At 40.8% G+C, this 17,303-nt stretch overlaps 1 protein-coding gene across 8 annotated transcripts in view; it reads right to left on the bottom strand.

Moving 5' to 3' along the window:
* Positions 1-17,303, bottom strand: part of ITPR2 (inositol 1,4,5-trisphosphate receptor type 2) — a 243,926-nt gene that overhangs the window by 193,829 nt on the left and 32,794 nt on the right. For 7 of the 8 annotated variants that reach the window (XM_038154646.1, XM_038154647.1, XM_038154648.1 and 4 more), the window contains 7 exons: positions 13,798-13,913; positions 12,597-12,683; positions 11,760-11,918; positions 7,735-7,833; positions 6,506-6,589; positions 5,525-5,671; positions 4,198-4,293 (listed from right to left, as the gene is read on the bottom strand). In XM_038154646.1, the coding sequence (XP_038010574.1) occupies positions 4,198-4,293; positions 5,525-5,671; positions 6,506-6,589; positions 7,735-7,833; positions 11,760-11,918; positions 12,597-12,683; positions 13,798-13,913 (788 nt within the window). Of the gene's footprint in view, positions 1-4,197; positions 4,294-5,524; positions 5,672-6,505; positions 6,590-7,734; positions 7,834-9,046; positions 9,109-11,759; positions 11,919-12,596; positions 12,684-13,797; positions 13,914-17,303 lie in introns of those variants that run through there. The other variant, XM_038154653.1, reaches the window with a different exon arrangement.

Genomic DNA, 17,303 nt, shown 5'->3' with positions numbered 1-17,303 from the left:
TCATGTGTATGTAACCCTGTGCTGCTCAGCCCAACTAAATTCAATCATTCCCACCTTCGAAAGAGTATTTAGTGCTAAAATAATCTTAAAGCTGAAAGTGTGTTTCATGCAGGATTTTAAGAACAGAGTTTAGAACAAAACCCTGATCAGAGTCGATTCATTTTACAGCTTAAACCCCGCCCTTGCACTCTTACAGAGAGAAGAAAGAGAACTCCATAAGAAAGCCAGAGAAGTTTTCCACAGCAGTAATTGTTGATGGCCACAGTTCTGGAGAAGCACAGAATGTGAACATTCGGGCTGCCATTTTACCTGCCTTATCTTAATTCATTGAGTTTAGTTGAGCTAATTTGGTGTTAAAGACTCACTAGATTTACTGCCATATTTTGGGCAAGGTATCTAGTAACTAATCTATTCAGCTAGGTAAAACAGAATTATCACAGATTTTTTTCTTACAAATTCTGCACAGTGATTATGTACTTGCTCACAAGGTTTCACAAGCAATATACTTATCTATTGTCTCCTGCAATATCTAAGACCAGCCTGTGATTTGATAGATGCAGATTTATTTTGTAATTATTTTAGCCACACCTGAGAAGTTGAATATGAAATGACAGACTTATCCTGCATTTTTTGTGTGTGGGCACACGTATCAGTTCAACAGCCTCATAAAACAAGTGTTAGTAGTTTCAGTATGAATTGCCCGGTTTAGAAATCACAGAACCGGAGCTGCTCTAAATGTGGAGAACAATATTAAAAGTGCATGTTTTGGTTCAGCACAATTGATAAGCTGATAGTCAGTTCAAAGAGACTTTTATCTTGACAATTTAAAATATTGAAAAGGTTATGTGTGTTCATGAGAAAGGCACAGCTGTGGGGTCCCAACCTGCAGCATCTGCAAAGCTATTCAAGCAAACTGCAGCTCACTCCTACACACACACAGATAGCTTTGGGTGCCTTCTACATGGGCTACATGCACTGGAAAGACTTTTGGGAAAATCTTTGTTACTTTGAAACATCCAATTTTCACCTCACCTTACAGCCTCTCTTTATAAATGAAAAGCTTCAAAATAACTTGGGTCAGTTTCCTGTAACCAGGGCTATAAAAAGGATCTTCAGCAGAACTTTTTCTAAAAGACTGCTGACTCTGTGAAGATGAGAATAAAACTCTGTTCTGAAACTCAGCAGCCTGCTGGTGGCTTAGTGCCTAAATCTCCTGCTGAATATCTGGCTCAGATCCTTTGGGTGAAAACAAGCCCTATGATACTAACAGCAGAACTCCTGCTGTCTCCAAAGAAGACAATTTCTCTTTCCAATTTTTCAGCTGAGTATTTGGTTCCAATTCTTTGGAAATGTCTAAGCCTGTGGCTTAAGTTTTCTTATGTCAGACATCATTACCAAGTACCCAGATTTCCAATGTCCCAAATCTTATCATCAAGCATCAAACCCTTTCTTCAGTATACTCCTCCTGTTTTAAGTAATTGTGCGAGAGCACACAGACACCCTGAGTGACCCAGGGTGTGCAGAGCAGCAGAGGAAAGGCAATGTCAGTGTGTGGAATCACCAAGAGTCTCCCACTGTGACTCCTTCAGCAGTGGGCCTTTCAGGGTGGCTCACCTTCAGCCCAAAGTCTGGGAGAAGGATCTAGGTTGCTTTAAGGTATTAGTAGGTCTTAAAGAACTTCAAAGCACAATAATTAAAATTAGGCTAAATAATGCCAAGTGGAAAGAGGATTAAAGGAAATACTACTACTTGAGACTGTGTCAAAAGTCAGAGATATCAGAGGTCTTTGAAAGGCAACAAAAGTTGGATGACTGATTGTACTTCTAAGGAATATGGAATTTAGGATTTACACATCCTGACTTCATCCTCTCAAGTTTATAACAATTAGATTTACAAGTACTCACCTATGGCTTTTTTTCTGAACAATGGTATTGCCTTACTTTTTTTTTTTTTTTTATTATTAATTTTCTTACTGTAGCATTGAAACACCCTTATCAGCTTAAAATTCCTTAGTTCTCTAAGGCAAGCATCCTCACTTTTCTTAGTTCCCAGATTATCCCCTGACCTTAACAAGCTGCAGGGGCACCTGATCACAATGAGGCTCAGTAGTGACCCACCAATCCCAGACTAGACTAACCAGTTACATCTGGCACAGGATGACTCCAAAGGAAAGAGATGGCACAGGGTGCTCACACAAGGTATGAGAGGAGAAAAGGGAGGCACCCAGGTGAAGGACACTTCTGCTCCTTCTCTGAGAGTTGACCCATGCAAGACTACCCTGCAGAAGCCTCCATGGCACACATCAAGCTGATTTAAGGGAGGATGAAGTAAGAAAAAACACAGTCATAAACAGAGATGAATCCTGATTTACAACAGCTCAAAATTGCATCATTAGTCAACAACAGAATGCTTAAAAGATTTGTGAATTTTCTTCTTGTGTCTGTACTTTTTATTCCACTCTAGATACCTTTATCAAGGAGGCTTAAATAAAATCAGGTCACGGCAATGTGTGAGGCTGCTGATAATCCATACTATGAGTAATCTCCCTGTTCTGCCAGAGCACAGATAAGTGTTCAGTAGGCTTTGCCCAATTGATTTAAAGTTAGGTCACGCACACGAGGTGTCTGCCTGCCTGTTCATAAATCTTTGACGTGTCTGGCTGGCTGGTGTGTTGTGCCTGACATATGAACTGTGCAAAATACAGTTCACAGGGTTTTATTACACAGTACCTTTAATATCTCCACCACAGGTATTTTACACCTCACAGATACAGTCACCAGTACAGCTCTCCAGTCCCAGCAAATCACCTCTGCTCAACCCAAAACTCTTCCAGCTCTCACTCTGCTGTTGCCTATTATATTCTCCATATTACAAGTCTGCCTGACGGGGATTTCCTTTCCAGAGGTAGAAAGGACCTGAGCTCAGGTCTGACATTCAGCGCAGCGTAGCACTTCTTTACCTGAAGATTTTTCACCTAAAAATCCCCCAGACAGATTTCCTGGTGGAAGAAGGAAGCCCATCAGTATGCTCAATGTTCTTCCTGACTCTCCATCAGCTCAGCTAGTAAAATCTTCCTACTGGGAGCATCCCTCACTATAAGCAGAAAGGAAAATACTCCCAATTCTCAGGTTGGGAGTACTGGTTGCCTCTTGAAAATTAGCTATTATTAGCTATTATTAGCAGTCCACTGTTTATGTTTTGATAGTGGCCTTGACATAATTAGAAGTAAATGAAAGTTTGGTCACTCCTGTTTGTTCTTCCTCTGAATTCAGTGCAGGCTGTTACAGGAGCTGGAACACAAAAGCAGCACCCTGGGAATACTACAGAGTTGCCTGCATACAGAAGTTGCACTGCTGTAAATCTAACTCAAGCCAGCCAGAGCAAGTCTTTTTTCAGGGGTTCCCTAATATATAGTGATTTATAACTTACTTCTTGCAGTAAATTTTTGCATTCAGACTTCAAAGCGTAAGTTAAAATAAACATTCCTAACTAAATCAGTGGAAAAATCACCTCCTTATAACTCCATTGATAAAACTCGTACACAGACCTGTGTTAATGTGGATTAGATATGACATAAAAGTTCACAGCTTCTTGCAACCATTAAAATATCCAAGACTGTACCATTTCATACACTTGGTATTATCTGCTGTATTGCAGCTTGTCAAGAGCCATATTTTATTTTTAAGGAGTCTTAAAATATATTAAGCTGCTCTTTTGGGGAGTCACAATACTCTTTTGCCTTAATACAAAGTACCAGATAGTAACCAGACAAGTTGCAAGATCTTCTTTCTCCTCTGGGACCTTCCATTCCATCAAAAGGGGTAGAGACTTCCTCAGAACTTTTTGAATTCAAATTTCAGTCAAAGGCAAGAGTGCAATAGCAGAACCCTGCAGCCTATTTAATCACAATGAACTCTCATGACACCAATACACAGTCACAAAACCACTCCAAAAATCAAGGGCAAACAAGAGCAGAGAGATAAATGAGCCCAAGGGTTTTCAGTATAAACATGATGGACATTTAACAGGGGTGCTTGCCCTGCAATCCCTGGGTGCAGCAATACAATACAACCCAGCAGGGGCCTAGTGTGGGATCTTTGTGAAGATCTACACTGCAGACCCACCTGCTACAGCAGTTCTAAACCAGCAGGACTTGGTTAGGCAGCACACAAACACTTGTTTAACTGGCACTCTTACCTCTGCAGCCAAGTAGTTTCCAGTTGCCAAATGCTTAAATCTAAACAAGCTATTCCACTGTCCTGCCCCTCCCCGGCAAGGGTCATGGTGGACAACCTAAAAGAAGAATTTAGATTTTAATCCTGCTCCCCAAGATCATACTTCAGGTCGCTGACATTTCCTGCAGCTCACTCCTGATAAAAATATGCAAACGGCATCATTACAGCCTGCCAAAGAGAGGAATTCTGTGCTGACATGAAGCTCACCATAGAGAACACCTACTTACATTTACTTTTTGACAAGTGCCAGGAAATACTCCTTCTATTATTTTCTGTGCTTTCATTAATCTACTCCCTGCAAACATGATGAGCCAAAGTTTGCTTTTTAGTGACATGGTGTGAATCTGCAGCTCAATAAAGTAAGGAGAGCTGTTCTACACTACTAGGCACTACTTAAAAGCAAAATTCAAACGATCTTACATTATTTTACCAATTATACCCACTCTATTTTTGTCAATACTAGGGGCTTCTGAAAAATTTTTATTCAAGTGATATATCCTCATATCATCTGAAATATCACAGGTTATTTTTTTTATCCCTTGACTGAGCTGTAGGTCATTTGCTTTCTTCAAATCTAGCAGTGGTTCTCTCCTTTAAGGAGGAATCACCAATAAGTACAGGTGCAATACACTCTACTTCAGGCAATCCTTACCCAGACAAAAATCAACCATTTTTCTGAAGACTCTGTTCTAAATACACAAAGTTTGTCCATCACACAAGAACTTTTGGGTATATAGGAGTTACATTATCGCAATAGCAAGAATTTGAGACATACCAGTTTCCAATGTTACTTAGTTGAACAAAAAAGTTTGCTAGCTCCCTTCTCAAAATCACCCCCATTCACAAGACCACCTTTATTCAGGTTTACTTTAAACAAATGTTGATGTGTTGTGTAATGTTTGGGAGATTTCCTGTCAGCCATGGATTTCCATTTTTTATACTGCACATGAAGTTAAATGTAAACACTCAAAACTCAGGAGAGGTGAGTGTCCTTTGATTGGCTTTGGAAAAATCACACCATTTACGTCAAGTCTGAATTTGAAATTTGACTCTTCTTCATTTTAGTGCAGGCAAATATAGTAAGAAAACCTCCTGTCTCCACACACACAGAGCAATAAAGCAGCTCATCAGGGTTCATCCTACACAAACTGCTTCATGAAATAATAATAGTTACAGGGAGGTGTGCAATGATATCAGGAACCTATGAATGACTCATGCTGTGCTGAAGTTTTTTTACTGAGCCCTGGCCTTCAGGTCCTAAAATATTTATAAAAAGAAATTAAAAATACCTCTATTTCCCACAGTGCTTTAGAACTTGTTGCAGAGGTGGCTGACTGACGTAATGTAGTGCGGAGGAAAATGTGCTGTTTCTTCTCATATTCATCACAGGTCAGAAACTTCTCTTGCTCTGCATGAAACAGCCTCACAACATCTCCCTAAAGAAACAGGAAAAAGAAGCACTGCTAAGTGGAAGGCAAAGCCTCCAGAGTCAGTTTCTATTTGTAACAGCTCCAGTGACACCAGCAGAGCTGATAGGAAGAAAATACTTCTGAACTTCCTACTGCTGGAGCAGGTACCAAGTGAAGAGCATTCAATCTTAGCACCAAGTTTGGAAATCAGATGGGATAATTCAGTCCTGCAGGAAACCCATGGACTTTTGGGAAAGCACCACAATGAACAGTGGGCAAAAATTAACCTAAAGGTGACTTTTAATTCTATTTAACTTTACTAAATTGATTTTTTTTCTAATCTCTCTTACTATTTAAGGAAAGTGAAGAGATTTTTCTAACATTGTATTATCTTATCACTGCTACTCTGCAATCAACACTAACGCCCCCTCTCTATTTCTTCTGCTAGAATAATTTTTGTTTTCTCCTGCCTCTCTCCAAGACTTGAAACACTATATTTAAACGGGTCTACGCAAAGATACCGTTTTCCCTTTCATATTCTTCCTCAAAAACTGCTGGTACCTTGACACCTATTGAAAAAGTAGCCATTGATAATGATTTTATTAAGGTACATGTGAGGACAAATTAAGCTTATCTCTAAAATGAAAATGTAAATTATCTCAGAGATTAATCTACAGGCATGAAACTGTGCAATACCTCAGCATGTAAAGCTACATTGTGTAATTACAGTTATTGTTACAGTTACTTGGAACATCTCCATAAAGTCCTTATTTCTTCTTTTATTCACCAGGTAATATTTCTCTACAGTCAAATACAGTAAGACTTTTTGGATTCAAAGAACAATTTAAAAATCATACTTACTCCTTTGAGTACATCATCTCGGTAACTACTGAATTTCATGAACAAGGTTATTTTCCAGCTTGTGTTACAGTTGACAGCATTTACCTTTAGAGAAATAAAAAAAAAAATCCAATTATAGTATATGGAGATGGGGGTTTTTTTGAGGCATTCCATTCTTCTGAAAGACCACACCACATCTAGGATGGCAGGGGACATGGCTTAGCTACATATCTGTACAGTTCTTAACACTGGTCCTGAAGCTCTCAAGTGTTAATGATTGTAATATTGGAGAAGACTGGGTGGGGAAATGCTGCTCTCTTTGCTGACAGCCTACCAAGAACATCCCAAAGGGATGCTGAATGAGGATTTACTCTTAAATCAGTCAGAGTTTGAGATACTCAAGGAAACCTCACAGAGTTATCACTACAGCAAGAATATTTCATCTTGGGTTTTTGAGGCTAAGCTGGAACCAGTTTTTAAGACTGGCTTTGAGCCCATTGTGGGCTCATGGTGGGTTACCAGTAAAGCACAACATATCACAGAATGGCCTGGGCTGGAAGGCATGTAAAGATCATCCAGTTCCAAGCCCCTGCCATAGGCATGGACACTTTCCACTATCCCAGCTTGTTCAGAGCCACATCCAGCCTGGCCTGGGACACTGCCAGGGATCCAGGGGCAGCCACAGCTTCTCTGGGCAACCTATGCTATCAGGAGGACAGTGGAGGCACAAGGGACACCAAAGAAGGCTTCAAGCATCCACAGCCCTTTATTGTTCTACAGTACAAACTTTTACACTCTTCATCTTACATGCATTGCACCTGTGTGCCCTCTGTACCCTTTGGTGATTGGTCAGTGCACCTGGGCACTCCATGTCTCATTACCTGCAGTACTGTTCCCCTGTCCTGCACAGCTGTAGCCCAATAGGGATGAGGCTCAGCCAGAGCCCCACTCCCAATTACCACCAAATGTGTGCCTACAACACTGCGCCAGGGCCTCACCACCCTCATAGGGCACAATTTCTTCCTCATATCCAATCTAAACCTTCTCTCTGTCAGTGTGAAGCCATTCCTTCTTGTCTGTCATTCCAGGCCCTTGTCAAGAGTCTCTCTCCATCTTTCCTGGGGGCTCTCAAGGCCACAATGAGGTCACTCCAAAGCCTTCTCTCCTCCAGACTGACTAATGCAAATTCCCTCAGCCTTTCTATAACCATCTCAGATCAGCAGTTACCCCTCCTGCCCTCCTGAGCTTACCTCTTTGCAGCCAGGGTTGTCTAGAAGCTCAATGTTGCTGGCATGCAGAGGCTGTCCTGCATTGACTGGCATGAGAACAACTTTATCTCCCACCACAACCTGGAAGTCAGAAATAAAATGCAATTTAGACCTAAGTAGTTATCCAATAAAATGAAGTAACATAGCATATTTAGAAAATTACTCAAATGCATGCTCTAGGAGTGGCACTCAGTGAATTTATTTGCAGACAATTCACACAGCAGGTCGGTTCCCCCACAATCTGCAATCACTTGGGTTCAAGATTTCCAACTAACCAACCCTTGCATTCCCAATAAGCATGTCCCCTGGTTCAGCAGAAACTCCAGACCATGACACAGATATGAATCTACAAATTCCAGGACAGCTCAGTTCATCCAAAAGTTACATTAAGTTCTCTTTATCCCAGAGAAAGCTTAGAAAGCAATCATGAGCCCCCAGCTCTGTGGGCCATCTGCTGGCAATTGTCCTGACAGGCTCAGTAGTTCTCTGATTCAGACTGCTCAACTGCAACCTAGAAAGGCACAGAAATCACTGGAAATTCAGAGAGAGGTAAACACAATCCATCCCCCCTGCTGCTGCTCCCTAAATGATGTTTGAGCTCAGCACAGGCAGCACGTACAACCAGCTGAGAGACGACCTCTCTACAAGAGGAATTCCTGGCTGGCTCCCTGCAAGCCAATTCCCATGCCTTTGCAATTCTTTACAATATACAAATCACTATACAAAACTTTCTTTAACCTAAAAACTGCTTGAGACATGCATATGGAGAATTCAATTCATGCCTGGAAGGGGGAAAATAAATAATAAAAAAATATCAATCCACATAGATTGGTTGGCACTGGGTCCTGATTTGCTTATGTTGTTCACAGTAATTTTGAGCACACACAGACATGAAGACAAGTAGCTACATGTGATTTTTTACTACATGAAATGCTGCACAAGCCATGCTTTCTTTTGGAAGACAAATAAATAAAAACACTTTCTGCATTGATCAGCACATTTCCTATGAAAAAGCTGAGCCCAGTTCAGCCTTGAGCAACTTCAATGCAGGTGAATTTGGCCCCCTCATTGCAGAGGTGAAAAGGAAGGTTTGCCTGTTCTTTACCAACACAGCTAAAATAAGCAGTAGCATAAGACAGTGTCACCATGCTCAGATCACACACAGAAACCCTACTTGATCCAAGGCATGGGAACAAGTTCACTAACAGAATCAAAAAAATGACAAGATGCCTATAAGACATATTTCTTATACAATACATTCCTGCATGCCATGCTTCACACAGACATTACTTACAGTCTGTTTTAAGAAGTTATGACCAGACAATTCATTAACCCAAATACCACCAGGTTTGCATCCTGCAAAGTGGAATCAGGACTTCAAAACTGTTGCATGTACACCAGGACTATCACAAGTAAATCAGTAAGAGAGCACATCATTAAGCATCTTTAAAAAAAAAAAAACAAACAAAAAAACCAAAAAACAAAACAAAACAAACAAAAAAACCAAAAGAAACCAAACCAACACACTAAAATGGCAAATAACTGCAGTGCAATCCACACAGCATCAATCTTGCTATGAGGGTATCAGGGCATATTTTGTTGTTCAGTCCACCTGGAACCAGCTCTAGCCTTAATCAATCCTATCTTCCATTGAAGAGCATCTTCAAAAATGATGAAGACTTAATAAAAGTTTGCAGAAAATATTGTAGTTATGTCAATTACTGTAAATTTTCAGTCATAATCTTTAATTATTTTCATTGACTTGCAAAATATCAGTTGCTAGTGAAACTAAGCCAACCTTCTTTCAGAAAACAAAGTTCTAAAATATTTCACAAGGCTAAAAAGCTCTGATCACTTACCAGAAGAGTCACACACATGACTTCCTGTATCAGATTCCCAGATTCCTTTTCTTTTAGGACATATGGCATACCTTGCCTGCATTACCTGGCACAATAGCAGCCATCCATGCAGTAATTCAATACTCACTTCTCTTGCTTAAAAGACTTTCTAAAACATGTTTTCTAGGGAATTTCCTCATTACAGCACAGAAATATAATTTAAAAAACCTCAAAGTTTCTAAACAGAGCAGGGGCCTGATATACCAATCTAACTCCATGAATTGAAAGGTTTCCATGTCTGGGAGTAACTGAAAAGGAAGCATTGGGTACAAGGCTGAAGACCCCCTCCATTTGTGAGAGAAAAATGAAGACTTCCCCCATCATTTGCTACTCCTGTCCCCTGTGACACATCTGCCTGGTTTGTGTATCTGTTGAAGAGGTAGAAATGCACAAAAGCAGAGAGAGCTACCGTAGCACTAATGTTTATATCTGGAAATTTGCAAAGAAAATTGTCAAATCCTTGTGAGCCTAGTAGAAACAAGAAAAAACTTCCCTTTGTGAATTACAATGGCAAGCTGCCAGCTCTGAAAGGCAACCTGGAAACAGAAAATGAGCAGCAGGCCATTCCAAAGGAAGTGGGTCCAAAAGAACTAAGTTAGGAATAAGCTTGCCACAATAATAAGCTTGCCACACGGCCCTCACAGCTCAGAGCCTTTCAGATAAATCCCCACGGGAACGGACTAGGAAAGGGGTCTGTGGCATTGGATGGCACTGCCATCGCTGCACTGTTCTGCAATCTTTGTAGATCATCAAGTCTGCTTCCAAACCCTCATGTGCGCACAACAGAGGAAAACAGAACCAAAATCTCTGTAGTACTGAGGATGACTTTGAAGGCCAAGGATGGTTCTGCTGCTCTCAGCTGTAAGGGCCCACCATAGCTTTGCAGATGACAGGTGGGAATGCCAGGTCCTCCCTCTTGAGAGCATGACACACACACTTATTTTCCAGGCATGAGAAATTTAAAAAGATGCTGAACTAATGTTATTCCAAGAAATTAAGCCAAAACAAGAAGTCACCCTTTTTTTTTCTCCAAAGAAGGAAAAGAAATACCAGGCTAATGTTTGAGCACGTCTGTTTTCCTCAACTGAAAAGCCATGCAGAGCCCCCCCCCCCCCCCCCCCCCCCCAAGGGCTATATTTGCTCTATTTCTCTGCAATGGGCTTTGGGAAAAAAGGAGGATTTTCAAATACCCTTTTGATCATTACATGGAGCAGGGAAAGACTCTGACTCTAGGGATATTTGCCCAGGAGCTGGGAATGCAACCCTTCTCTCCACAACAGATTGCAAAAGGAGTTGCAAGCAACCATACTCATCATCCTGGAGAGCATCCCAAGGGCTGGGTAACCACAAAATTAATGACAGAAAATATATGAAAAAAGAGGCATTCTCTTCTACAATCCTAAGAAGGCTTTCAATGATTATGCATGGGGGAAAGCAGCTGAACATTCCCAAGCCAGGTCTACAATATAAAACCACTCAAGTTCATCATCATGTGGCCTTCCCAGAGGCAGATCTGAATTCTCCACATCAGGCACTTAACCAAGCCACAGAATGAAGAAGGGAGTTGTGATCTCACGGCACAGCTCTCAGATCTGCAGCAAAAAGCTCTCCTCTCATCAATATGCAAGACTCCAGCTGAAACCTACCCAGAAAAGGCTTTCCAGACTATTCTACCCAGCCCAAATCACAGATACCTTTTCCACGTCAGAAGGGAATATAGATTTAAAGAAAGCTGATATATATCCTAGAGACATTCTCTACTGACCCCTTGAAAAAAATGTTGCCACAAAATTTAAAAAAACCCTTTAAAAAAATTAGACTCGAGCATAAACTATGATTTCTTGTCAGCTGTGTAAATCTGCACTCAACAGGTAGACTTAGCAAAGATGCCCCAACAGTGAGGTTTAAATGTGGCAACACATGAGATTCCAGACCATATAATTTAATAACACTTTCCAGTTACACATGAAAGGTAAAAGTCCCAACTACTCTTCTAATTTCTTCTTTCCTGAATGGAATCCATTATGAAACAGGCCAGCAGTGAAGAAGTTATACCTCCTGGAATTCTTCTCCCTTCTCCTTTTTAACACATTCAGTATTTCCACTTACATTGTCACCTTCACTTCTCAGTTTCCAGAAGGGCTGGATATAAAACCAAGAGCCCTCATTCCCTGCAGCATCCAGGGACACCCGCATAGCATTCTTCTCTAGCAGAGCTGGCAATCTCTTGTTGACTGTGAGGTATTTGTTGCTTTTAATGTGCAGTAGCTGGGAACAAAAAATAATTTTTAAAAGTACAGCTTTTGGTTGCTTTTTCTCCCTCCAGTCAAAAGAGGAGGCACAGGCTTTCACACCACAGAGATTTTCTATAATAAATATAAATACAAAATATAACTAGAAGGCAGTTACCAAAGTATTCTACAGTTTAGGAAAACAGATGATCTGTCTCGGATTGTGAGAAATGTGTTAGGGATCAATTTTACAGCAGGGAAAGTGTCCATTGCAGTGTTCCCTTCAGGAATTACATCCATTACAGAAAAGTTGTACTGCACTTAAGAACTTAGCTCCTGTCTCATCTATATGTCATGAGATACAGATTACTTCAATGATTTAAAAGGAGCTGCACAGCACTTCTATAGCATGAGTGTGAAACAACCCTTGAAAATTAAAGACACAGATTTACATTCAGATTCTAAACTGCAGCACCAAGAAATACACATAGAATTTTTATTATGACATATTATTTAAACAGGAATATGCAGCACTTCTGGTAGGCTTTGAAACAGGCAGAAAAGCACAATATTGTAAACTTCACCAAGTTCTGTTTACCTGACCCTTGACAATCCAGATTACAGGGGTAGATAGTTAATTTTCACTGTAACCTTGAAACGAAACAACTGTTTCCTTTTCAACACTGAGAAGGCAGATGGATTTCAATAGGTTTACCTGGATGACATTGCTGTATTTTACAATTTCGCCCAACAGCTTTCTATTCTCGCTTTCATTCTGCTTTTGTTCCAGCTCTGCTGCATGCTGCAAGAGAATGACTATTTCTTTAGACTCTACAAAAGAAGCACCTGAAACACACAGTGCACAAAGGAAATGGCACCATATTTAAATCCTGCAACCTACAAGCATTACTGCACTGGAAATATTAGCACCCAAATCCTGATGCTGATTCTGACTTTTTTATTACCCAAAATAGGGACTCTGTCACAATTTATGGGTCACACCTGAAATGAATGCTATTTTAAATTTTTTCAAGCCCAAAAAGTAATTCCAGGGGCTTTATTTCATCCTATAGAGGATAAAAAGGGGCCTATGATTAGCTTCTCCCTGTCACTACTCTTTTTACTTGCTGGAGTTTAATTGTACATAAACACATTGACTTTACAACAAAACAAAAACATTAGCTCACAATAGGCAACATTAAAATTAAACACAATAGACTGGGTCAAACACAGCCACAAAGCAAACTCTCCACTCCCAGCACTAATTGCTGTGTAATACTGGCCACACAACACATGCCTTCCTTGCTGTTTTTAACTGCAAGCACTGGTGACCTCACCACTGCCCACAAAACTGTCATCCAGGTTTGACAGGACCTTGTTTTCACTTAATCTCATGCATTCAGTTACAACATCAGGCCTGCTGTTTTTCAGATACAGATGAGTTGCTCCATCCACACTGTATTTGAGACAAAATAGAATCTGCAAAAAGGTTTACAAAAGTATCACTTGACCGAAGGCAAGGACAAACACAATTTAGAGGAATTCCATGGCTAAAGCATTAAGGACATCTTTGTCCACTCTTCTGCCTAATTCCTGGTAAGGATTTCCAGCATTTCTTAAACCAGGGCTCCATCCTGATTTTAACAACTCCATTTTTACATTATAAAATTTCTGAAAGCACTACCTTGCTTACAGCAAAGGCAAAACCCCCAGCCCAAAGTGAGATAAACACCAGGTCAGGGGCTATAAATGCCACTCGGGAGGTAGGAGAGCTAAGGAGAATATAGAGTTGCTATGGTGGCATAATAATACCCATCACAGTGGTTCCCAAGGCACTTGTTATTATTCTTTCTGGTGCTATTGTAATTCTACAGCCTGCAGATTGAGATAAGATTACAAATACAGATGTCTCTTACTTGAAGTTTCTTCAGCAGAGCTGCTTCAGTATGGTTTCCTTGTTTGGCTTGCTTGGCTTTCCAGTACTGCTTCTGGGCTGAATATCTGTTCATAGGACACACCTTGAAAAGGCAGTCTGGGGAAAGATTGAAAGAAATACTCTTGAGTCATGTTGAAAGACATTTCCTTCATTTGTAAGTATGCGTTGGTTGGGGTTTTTTTGTCCAGAAATGTCCAGATACCAGTGTTTAAATGCAGCCACCAAGTCAGCTTGGTGGCAATGATACCAGAAACAGGGTGGCACATTATATTTGAACCTAAAGCCTTTAAAGCCTCACAGGTTCTCACTTCGTGCAATCTCTGTAAGAGCCCCAGGCTGTGATCCCTGCCATATCTGCCTGCTGCTTTATTAGCACCCCAAAATCACAGATGCACTATTTGAAGGCAGGTAAATCTTCAGAAGAGTGGTCCTGCTGTCCGTACGTCACACACCTGGCTTGCCCAGTTCCTCCTGGCACTGCTGAATCCAAGGGTGGCAGAGGCAATCAGCAGCCAGCCACCAAGCAGGTTCACACAGAGTTTGGGTCTCCATGCCTTCCCTGAGTTGTTTTTACTGTTAGGGTTTTTTTTAATCGAAGTGACACAAGCTGAACATCACCACTGTCCAACAGACCAGGAAAAAAACAGGTGAGGAGAGAGGAGCGACCTGAGCAGGGTGGCTGTGCAAATGAGAGAAAAGGATGAGGAAAAGAAGAAGGAGACTGCAGCCAATGCTGAGATGCCGAATAAGAAATGAGCAGCAAGGGAAAGAGAATATCAATACACCAACCCTCATCCCATCCCCACCACCTCCCCATGTGGAGTGAGGGGGCTGAAGATCAAGGAAGGGGAGAGATGTCTGGAATGAAGCCAAGAGGTTCTTCCCTAAATGCTTGTTCAATTGTTCATCTTTATTTCCCAAAACCACAATCAGGAACTGAAAGTTAATGTTAATTGGCAAGAAACTGAAATTTGTAAATTCCCTGACTCAAGGGGTTTTGTCCAGTGCAGTCCTATAAACTGGAATAGAGGCTTATGATTCATATAAAGCCAATTACTTTTAGAATGATAAACAACATCTAGTCTTGCACAGTCAAAATCATCAACTGCTCTAAAAGCAGCAAGACTTGGCAGACACGTCATGTAGCAAACGTTGGTAATTGTCCTCTCACATGCACATTTATTAACAGGCAAGAAGAGGGAGGAGCTCTGCTGTGGGAGTAGTAAGGACACTCAGGACTGGGAGTTGTAGGGTGAAACTCTTCCCCAACATGGGCTGCAGTCTGTGGACGTCAAAGGAAGGTCTGTCCCCAACTATGGGCCCTCCATATTTCACTGGCACAGACGGCCAAACACTGGATGAGGACTGACCTAGCCCCTATTCAAGCGGTAAAGTTTGTCCATACAAAATTGCCCCCAGTGGCAGAACCTTCCTTGGCACTGACCCACAGTGCTCCCAGATTCACCCCCCTCACAGCCCTGAGTTGCTGCTCCAAGGAAAAAGTCCTACAGATCCTTATCAAAGCAAACCCAGCCACTCTGCAAAGGTGTTTGCTCTCATTTAACATTTATAATGGGAATGATATCACAGAACCTAGAGTACAGAACTCCCAGGTAACTTTTACAATATTCCGGAAACCAAGAAGGTGAAAAAACCCCTGAAGTATTGCGTGCCATTACATTGTACTGTATATTGTAGAATATTTTACCTGAAGTATCAGGATTTCAGCTCATAAGACAAAAGTCTGCTATTATTTTCTGTCACAATCTATAATTAACATGCCTTCTCAGAAGGCTTCAAGAAACATTTATCTCTCTAAAGTAACAATACCTTCTTTTTATAGGACCAGTCTTTATTTCTCAGTTACTCCCCACACATCCTGCTACTTTGAGTAAACACAGTGCTTCCCATCCTCCTGCAGAGTCTCAGAGCATGGTGCTACCACTCTGTAGAGGACCTTTTCCAAATCAGTATTACTTCAATTGTATTTCCCTGAATTTATAGACTAAAAAAATCATATTATTTGTTCCCAGACAAGCTTTTTTTCCTATTTTATTTTACTTTTTAGCATTCCAGATGCATTGAAACCAGGTCATCTCCTCTGGGTTTTTTTTCCTTTTTTAAATTAGACTAACAAAACTATGTAAATTCAAGCTTCATGATCCTAAACACTGTAAGGAGGTGGAACAGTGCCTGCCTTAGAGATGATCCAGTTCAAATAAACAGGAAAAAAAAAGAGAAACTGAGGCGTAAGATTATAAAGCAACTTTCCACCACACAGCAAATCAAAAAGCCATTCCCTCCTGGAGGTCAGTCTAGCAACCTGCTCATGAGACAGAATGTCTCTTCTGACTTCTCCAGACATTCCCAGATAGTCCTAGTTCCCAATGCATTACTTTACGGAGTTTTACATAAACGTTTCTCTTCCTGAGGAATAATTAAGGAGGGAATATCAAAGGTAAGCAAATAGCACTTTCACTCAGGAAGTCTGAAAGGGAAAATTATTCCTATGATGCCCTTTAAATGTTTCTTGATATCGGATAAAGATGGTTTAGAACAATATTTGTCAGATGCTTTTTCTCCCTGCCCTCTCTTGGGTTTGTTTTTTTTTTTAAGTGTTAGGAATTCAACTCTTGCCCATCATGGAAGATTTCTTGGGTTTGCAGAACTAGAGAAATTATCACATGGCATTACTAAAACCAGAGAAATGGCTAAGTGGAAGTGACAGGGCTATAAAACCACAGTGTGTACAAATCTACTTGTTTTGGGGGGAAAAAATGGACAAAAAGGTTAAAAAGAACTAGTGTGAAAATGAAAAGGAAAAAAAGTGGAGGTGCAAGGAGTGGGGCAATGAAGTGTCCTAGGCAGGACAACAAAAAGAGAAGCAAATTAAAACAATTGTGGAACTGGAAGAAACAAGAAGAAAATAAAAGGATAAACCAAAATTATGTAGAGGGCAAGTAAAAAGGAAAATGGCAGATGCAAGAGGAAAGGGTGGGAGGAAGAAAGGAGAGAGTGCAGAGAAAGGTAATGGAATGGAAAGAAGAAAAAGGAACAATGCCAGGAAAACATTAAATCAGACTAAAACCTGAAAGGCAAAGGAGGGTATTTAGGAACCAGCATCACTTTCACTGCAAAAGCCTCAAGAAAGAAAAGGAATACAAGTTAAAAGTAAGAAAGTTTAGACCAGTTTAAAAACTTAAATCATTTTACATTTAAAATATGAATGAGACTCGTGCTCCTTTTCCTTGGTCAACAAGCAGGTCTCATTTGTGCTATTTTACACCTTGGAAGCTGAAACTGTTTCCCACTGGAAATAGGAGCATCCAGCTGGAGTGTGTTTAAGGTCCCAGACTAAGGAAACCTGCAGTTGTGTGGCTCATGATGTGGCTTTTCTTCGGAGGTACACAACTCCCGGCACACATTGCTCTTGCCAATCTCTGTGAACCCAGCCCTCCAGCACAGTAACCGTTTCCACCACCACAA

This window comes from Motacilla alba, chromosome 1A, assembly GCF_015832195.1.
Source record: "Motacilla alba alba isolate MOTALB_02 chromosome 1A, Motacilla_alba_V1.0_pri, whole genome shotgun sequence".
NCBI classification, from domain to species: domain Eukaryota; kingdom Metazoa; phylum Chordata; class Aves; order Passeriformes; family Motacillidae; genus Motacilla; species Motacilla alba.
Note: the sequence above shows the minus strand (reverse complement) of the source record. Positions and strands in the feature narration are given on the sequence as shown.